This window comes from Falco rusticolus, chromosome 18 (assembly GCF_015220075.1).
Source record: "Falco rusticolus isolate bFalRus1 chromosome 18, bFalRus1.pri, whole genome shotgun sequence".
Taxonomy (NCBI): Eukaryota; Metazoa; Chordata; class Aves; order Falconiformes; family Falconidae; genus Falco; species Falco rusticolus.
In genome coordinates this window covers 3,094,575-3,101,750 of record NC_051204.1, presented here as the reverse complement: position 1 = coordinate 3,101,750, position 7,176 = coordinate 3,094,575, and the positions used below count along the sequence as shown (strand labels likewise).

General features: G+C 43.4%; 1 protein-coding gene across 9 annotated transcripts in view; it reads left to right on the top strand.

Annotated features, from left to right (window-relative positions):
• Positions 1 to 29: 29 nt before the first annotated feature.
• Positions 30 to 7,176, top strand: part of ATP6V0A1 (ATPase H+ transporting V0 subunit a1) — a 30,428-nt gene continuing 23,281 nt past the window's right edge. For 2 of the 9 annotated variants that reach the window (XR_005108025.1, XM_037411623.1), the window contains exons 1-6: positions 30 to 137; positions 340 to 481; positions 647 to 725; positions 991 to 1,088; positions 1,704 to 1,832; positions 6,652 to 6,755. Coding sequence is in view for 8 of the 9 variants with exons in the window: in XM_037411623.1 (XP_037267520.1) it covers positions 365 to 481; positions 647 to 725; positions 991 to 1,088; positions 1,704 to 1,832; positions 6,652 to 6,755 (527 nt within the window). In the remaining variant the exon portion in view is untranslated. The remainder of the gene's footprint in view (positions 138 to 339; positions 482 to 646; positions 726 to 990; positions 1,089 to 1,703; positions 1,833 to 6,651; positions 6,756 to 7,176) is intronic. The other 7 variants (XM_037411622.1, XM_037411621.1, XM_037411620.1 and 4 more) reach the window with 5 other exon arrangements.

The following is a 7,176-nucleotide window of genomic DNA, read 5'->3' as shown; positions in this document are numbered from 1 at the left end:
CCGGCCGCGACGCGCCGTCGCTAGGAGACGTGCTGGCGTGACCCCGCCTCGCGTGCGCGGTGACGTCAGGGCCGGGAGCCGCCGCGGATCAGCTGGTGGCGGCCGCTGCGGGTCTGGGCGTCGTGGGGCTGCGGCAGGTAACGCGGCGGGCCGGGGGGCCGGAGGGCTGGATCCGGATCCGGATCCGTCCGCTTTCCTCGCTGCCGGCTGCAGCCGGGGCCCTGGGGGGCGGCGGCGGGGAGGCTTCGGCGGCGGCGAGGCCCCTGCGGCCCAGCCGGCCCCCGCTCCAGCCCGGCCCCGCGGCCGACCGCGCTCGGTTCTCACGGCCCTTCTCCTCAGAGGCCGCGGCGGGGCCGGCGCCGCCATGGGGGAGCTGTTCCGCAGCGAGGAGATGACCCTGGCCCAGCTCTTCCTCCAGTCCGAGGCCGCGTACTGCTGTGTCAGCGAGCTGGGCGAGCTGGGGAAGGTCCAGTTCCGTGACGTGAGTACCCGCCGGGCACGGGCCCCTCGGTGTCCGCTGCCGCCGGGGAGGGAGCCCGGGGGGGCGGTGACAGCCGCCCCTGGCTCCCAGGGCTGCGCGGGGCCCGGTGCTCGGGCCGTGGCGGGGCTGGTGGGTGTCGCTGAGGAACCGTGTCTCTCCCTGCAGCTGAACCCGGACGTGAACGTCTTCCAGCGTAAATTCGTTAATGAAGTCAGGAGGTGCGAGGAAATGGACCGAAAGCTGCGTACGTGTCTCTCTGGGTTTTAAAACAACAACAAAAAAGGGCTAAACCTGCAAGGCAGTGTGAGAAACCACAGCGCTGGCCAGGGGGGTGAAGGCTGCCTGCAGGGATCCACCTCCTGCTTGAAAGAGAACTTCAACCAAATAAAATGATCTTGGAATAGGAGGTGGAAGAGTTCCCAGCTGCTAATAGGGCTCAGTGGAGGTTACGGTGACAGTATGATACTGTTTTATCTTTTTAGTTAATGTTAACCATGCTGTCTCTCCAGGGTTTGTTGAGAAGGAGATTAAAAAAGCAAATATTCCTATCATGGACACTGGTGAAAACCCGGAGGTGCCATTTCCACGTGACATGATTGACTTGGAGGTAATAACGTGTTTTGAGACTCAAATAATAATCTGCACCTATAATTTGTCAAATAATTATTTGACTTAGGTAGTCATTTGAGTCTAGATGAAAACGGGGGAAATTATCTCTTTGGTAGATGCCCGTTGACTTTAGGGGCAAAGGTGTATTAATCATAGTCCCCCACTGTCAGCTGAAGTGCTAGCTCTACTAGCTCACATCAGGTTGGTTTTGATTCACAAACATTGTTTTTCTTGGGCAGTTACCCAAATACAGTTAGAAGTAAAAGCAATTAAAAGGAATTTCACCCCTTTAAATGAGTAAAAATTGTTGGCACTGCACAGTTTCTGGTGGATCTGTCATAAAGTTTATAAGGGTTTTTAATGATTTGAGGACAGCTATATAAATCCAGGCTGTAAAAGACTGGCTGAGGATGAAAAGTTTCAAGTTGCCTGAAGAGAATGTCACGGATCTGGTTCTGTGTATCAGAGCAGACTGGAGATGCATCCATAATTGCATGCAAATCATGTGGGGATGTAAAGCATCTTGCCCATTTTCTTGTTTTGATAGACTTAACAGCACTTATTAATGGAATTGCTTTAAGTCCTTTTTCCTTCTCCTTTTTACATCTTGCAGGCAAACTTTGAGAAAATTGAAAATGAGCTTAAAGAAATCAACACAAACCAGGAGGCTCTGAAGAGAAATTTCTTGGAGCTGACAGAATTAAAATTCATACTGCGTAAAACTCAACAATTTTTTGATGAGGTCAGAATACCGGGAGCGGGTTAACACTTGGGGAGCTGGCTCCTCTCCCACAGATTACCATTTTTATTCTTAAATATATTTTGAGTTGCTGTTTTGGACAGCAGGGTCATTTTTATGCTTTGTTTAAGAAGCTTCTCAAATTATTTTCCATTTTTCATGCAGTACATATAGCTACCCATGGTTTATCTCTTATGATGTTGTTTTGGGTTTGGTTTAGTTAAGCAATGGTTGGTCTGAAAATTGTGTAAAATAATTAAGGTGCTAGTAGTTTTTAAAGCACATTAACAGACCAAAAATCCGGTGCCACAGTGAACGCTTTCTTCAGTGGGTAAGAGTTTCTTTGGTACAGATGAGCAGTCATGCCTTGCTTACACAGAGGAATTACAATCAAGCTTGATTTCTCTTCAGCCTTTGAAATGTTATATGGTGATTACTCATTAGGGTCATAATACAAAGTCCGCTGCGCTAATAGATTATTTATTTATTTACTTATTTGAGCCTTTGATCAAACCCGAAAGTCTTCAGAAGCAAGTTCTGGAGCAAAGCTGCCATTTAATCTTCAACATTTTGCCAAATACCAGCTAGACCAGAAACTGGCAACTCTTTCACTGGGCCTGGGAAGCACTTCTCTGATGTCATTCATGATACAGACATAAAGCCTACACGGGAGAAGACATAATTCTTCATTGTAAAGCTTAAGTATCTCAAAGTCTAGGGAGTTTTCTCGAAGAGCTCCTGTATGTGTTTTAGAACGGTGAGGATATGTCCTGTTTCCTCTCACTGCAACGGTTTGATCAAAGGGCTTTTAACTGAGGTGGCTTCTGGTATTTACAAAGGCTGTGATCAAGTAGAGCTGAGCTCCTGCAAACTTCAGACCGTTTATTGAACAGTTTGTTTTTTGGTTTCCTGGCACAGGATGCTGCCTGTTCAGGCATTAAGGTTATTCCCGTGCCAACCCAAGTCTTAGTCACTGCTGTCATAGATACTGCTGCTAGTGTGATGGGTTGATTGGCCATGGGGTTGGTTTCAGTACAAAGAACGCCTCGACTTCGAGTGTTGAATGTTCACTTACAAACGTTTTTTTGGACAAACAGTGTTAACCTGATAATCCATTACTTTGCTGCCTTGAGATGCCACTGCCTGCCTGTTCTGGGTATTGAGTAAAAGCAAGCGCAGCTAGTGCTGTGTGCTTTTTTATTAATTACTGTCCTTTCTGGTGAGAGCTGCCTGCTGCTTTTCTCTAAGTACAGTATGGTCATACTGAATTTAAGGATTAAAATCAATTTTCTAAACAGTCTACATCAGGTCACCCACAAAAGGGACATCATGTCAGACTTAAATGGAACTGGCAAGTTTTGATATGGTCCTGCTCCTTTTAGATAGCTGTTGTCTGGAATAGTAGAACAACATACCACTAATAAAATGCACTGCTCTATGTAAAAGCAAACTGAACAGCTCATGTGGGAAGTTCAGTAAAACATAAGCATCGAAAACGTCAAACTGCTTCGGTTCACCCTGTAAAGAGCAAACAGCTGCGTGTGAGAGAACCTGCCTAGTCCAGGGCTTCTAAGTCTTGCACAGTCTACTAATTATCCTGACATGGTGAACGCTTCATTTCTGCATGCTGTCATTTGTACAGTACCTTCAACACTCGAAGACTTCAATAACTTGTAATTAAGATGATGTTATTCATAGTAATAAGTTGCACAAGAAATGGCTTACTATCCAAATTAACTTTGCACTTGGCATTTGCTCTGCTCTCCGGAGTTTGTGCGCTGGGGGAGGGAGGATGGCAAAATTTTTTTCACTTGTTCTTGATACGACCGTTCTAGTCAAAGTAGCCGTTTCTTGTTTCAACACACCATGTTGATGATTATGCTCCTTTTCTCAGTCTTCTTGTTTTTGCTTATGAAGAACGGTATGAGCTGGAGAGATTTCTCTGAAAGTTTTGCCTAGAGTGTGAGCGTAAAAGAAGACTGGAAAAGTAATGGTTAATGGCATGCAGTCCCCTGTCTCTCTTTCCTCTAACTCTTCTCACCATCTGCTTTTTTCTGTTTGTTTTGCATCTGTCATTTCTGTCTGGGCTCTGGGTTAGTAAGTTAGATGGGGAAATGAATCCTTAGTTCTTGTGAAAATTGATTTTTTGTTCTGTTTGTGAACTGGAAGGGGCTTGAATTGTATGGTGGTGCGTGTTGTGATCCAGAACCGTTACAGAGCAGAACTGTAATCAAGAGTAGGGAAAATGAACCTTCTTTTCAAGGCCTTGAGATTAAAGGTGCTGATCTGGGTAAATGATAAGCAATGTAAAAATGCCTAATAATGAGAGGTCTGCTTTCTAATTACTGGTTTGCAGCTGCTTGAGTTTTTCCAATCCTGAACAACCTGATGTAGTAAAAAATTCTTCATAATAACTACAGTATTTCACTCACTGCTGGTGAAAACGCCTATTCAAAGTAAATTTCTTAGAGTCTTGATTTTCTGCATAGTTGGACAGCTTTTTTCATTTTGACAGTCTCTCAATTTTTTATTCCTGTTAAATCTTACAATACTGCTTCAGTTACCTTCCCAGAACCAGAGCTGATGTTGCTATGCTATTCCCTTTTTAGAAAGGGTGTGATCATCCAGGCAGAGTAGTTGAGAGATGAATTTAAAGAACATAGTGCTTTGTCAGGCAAATAATCCTTGTGTAAGAAAGTTCTCATTTAGTAAAACTGGTCTAATCCAAATTTATTCTAGGCTGCTTTGTTCTGTAATTTCAACCCCCCTAAGCAGGGCTTGTCTTCGTTTTAGGTAGCGTCCTGAATAAAGGATGCATAGCTCAGAAGGGTCAGAAGTAATATCAGACATTTATAAGAATTACTCCCTCAAGTGAGGCGAATCCAAAGTTTTCACCTGTGATATCCTTTTTTTTTTTTTTTTTTTTATTTCATGTGCTAAAATGTGGTGCACTTCACAAAAATTATCAAGAGTGTTTTGATTACCGACAAATACAATACAAGCCTCTTAAACTTGTAACTTCCAGTTTTTGGATATCCTGAAATCTAGATATCAAGTAATCACTGATATGTTTGGTCTGTATGTTATGGTTTGGGGTCCCAAACGTTCTTATTTTGGTTGTGTTCTCTATGAAGCAAAATTTTTGTTCAGTTCTTGATGTTGCAACAAGTTGCCTTAAAGTGGAAAGCCAACATGAAGAATTTCTGATCCTTTCAAAACTAAATTAAGGGCTCCCTTACTTTTGTAACATCTGTAAGCTAAAGCAAGTGTGTGTACAAACAACTGAGCTGCGTTTGATGTCAGCCTTGCAAAAACTTTTCTTGTATATGGTAAATTCTTTTATTTGACGTGCAAGTAAAATGTTGTAGGGTTTTTCACTCAAATTGTGACGCAGCTATTGCACAAATAAAGAAACTGTGGCTGAGGTATTAAACTTGCTATATACTTTTGCAAGGCTGTGCTGTACGTGTGCATGCATTTTATGTGTTCTAGGGTCAAACTCTACCTTCAAGTGTATTGTGGCAAGTTCTCTTGATTGCTTGGTGGGGAAGACCTCCCGTGTATGTACCACAGAGGGTAGAATTTGGTCCTCTGTTTGTGTGAAGGAACTGTAATTTTTGTCGTTTCATTATATAAGCTGCAGAGGTAGAAATAACTGACGCGGGGCTGAATGAAGTATGAAGATGGTGCACAAGAGGATGTGATTTGAGCATCCTTCCTGACCTGAATTGCTGACGCTTGCAAGTTGTATTCCCAAGAATTTTAGCCTGCAAAATTAGTTGCCATGAAGGACAGTATAAAACTGTGTCCTGTTTTAATGCCTGACTAGGCAAAATTGAGCAACATTGTCAGACTGCCCTAAGCGATACATCTTATGTGTCTGGCAATAATACATATAGTGACTGAGGATAAATATCTTGAAGAATGAAAAGATTTAATCAGTAAGCATATTTTGAAGCTGGCAATACTGTATGTTTTTCCTGGAGGAAGAACTTCGTAAAGCCAGTAAAGAAAATTACCATCCAGGACTTCCAGGTTTTGTTACTGATTCTGACCTTGTGTCCACACTGATGTGGCAAGTGACATGGAATCAAACTGGCCTCCTGTAATTCCGAAAAGCCTTTGTTTTGGAGTATGGCAGGAGAGCGGCGTGTATAGGATATGCAGGTCTTGCAGAACTGGTTGTAGGGTTACAGTCTTGTGAAGGTGCAAGCTGCCAAGGTCAGTGCAAGTGGCTGTGGCAGACTTACCTGAGACTCGTTCTGTTGCATACAACAAGACTCCCACGCATCTTTACATGCAAGTATCATTCCCCAGGCAGCTCTCAGAAATGTCTTTTGCGTCTTTGTTAGCGTTCAGAAAATGCACAAGTAGTCCAAGAGGGAATCGGCATCTACCATCACGTTTTTCCCTATTTAAGATCTAGGGAAAATGACAGTAAAGGATGTCACTGTTTTGTGCCATTAAAAAATGGTTCTTGGGAACATCACTTGTATTTAAAACTCGATAAATTTTTTTCAGTTCTGCCTTTCTTCAGACTTATATATCCCACAGCCCCTTTGTTGTGTTGCAGCAATCTTCAGACCTTTCTTGTATGGAAGCTTTGCTGAGCCATTCCACTTTTCCTCTTGTTTTTCTCCTTCCTTGTATGATTCTTGCTGTCTTTTCTATCATCTAGTTCCTCTTTTTGCTGTCTATGTTTGTTCTTCCTTTTTTTTTTTTTTTCCGTCTTTTTTTTGTCTCCCCAAACTATCTCCTGGTTCCTCATTCCCTGCATGCCACTAACTAGTTTCATTAGATATTAATTGATTTGTGAATTCAGGCTGAATTGCATCATCAGCAGATGGCGGATCCAGACCTGTTGGAGGAATCCTCTTCACTCCTGGAACCAAGTGAGATGGGAAGAGGTGCCCCGCTACGACTTGGGTAATGGCAGTTTGTGCTTTCTTTTATCTGGCTTTAGGCTTGCTGCCTTAGGTTCAGCTCGTGGAATCAGCACTGATTTGAGTGCAGTTGTGGAACTTTCCAGATTGGCACATCAAGCAGATGAAGGCTGATCTAAACCTAGCTGTTTGTCTCTCTTCTTTGTATACATTCACTCTCCAGTTCATATTTGTGCTTCACGCATTTTTCTCTGCACAAAAAAATGAACCTAGTTTATTCTTTGTAAATCTGTTCTGGTTGCTTTTTCAGACGTACTGAGCTCTCATGGCTTTATTGAAACTAGTAACTACTGTGGGCACCTAATCCTCTGGAAAACCCACGTAGTTCTATATCCTCTTTGTTAGCTGCTTCCAGGGTGTCTTCATGCGTGTCATTCTGTATCTGGACATAGGGGTTTGAACCA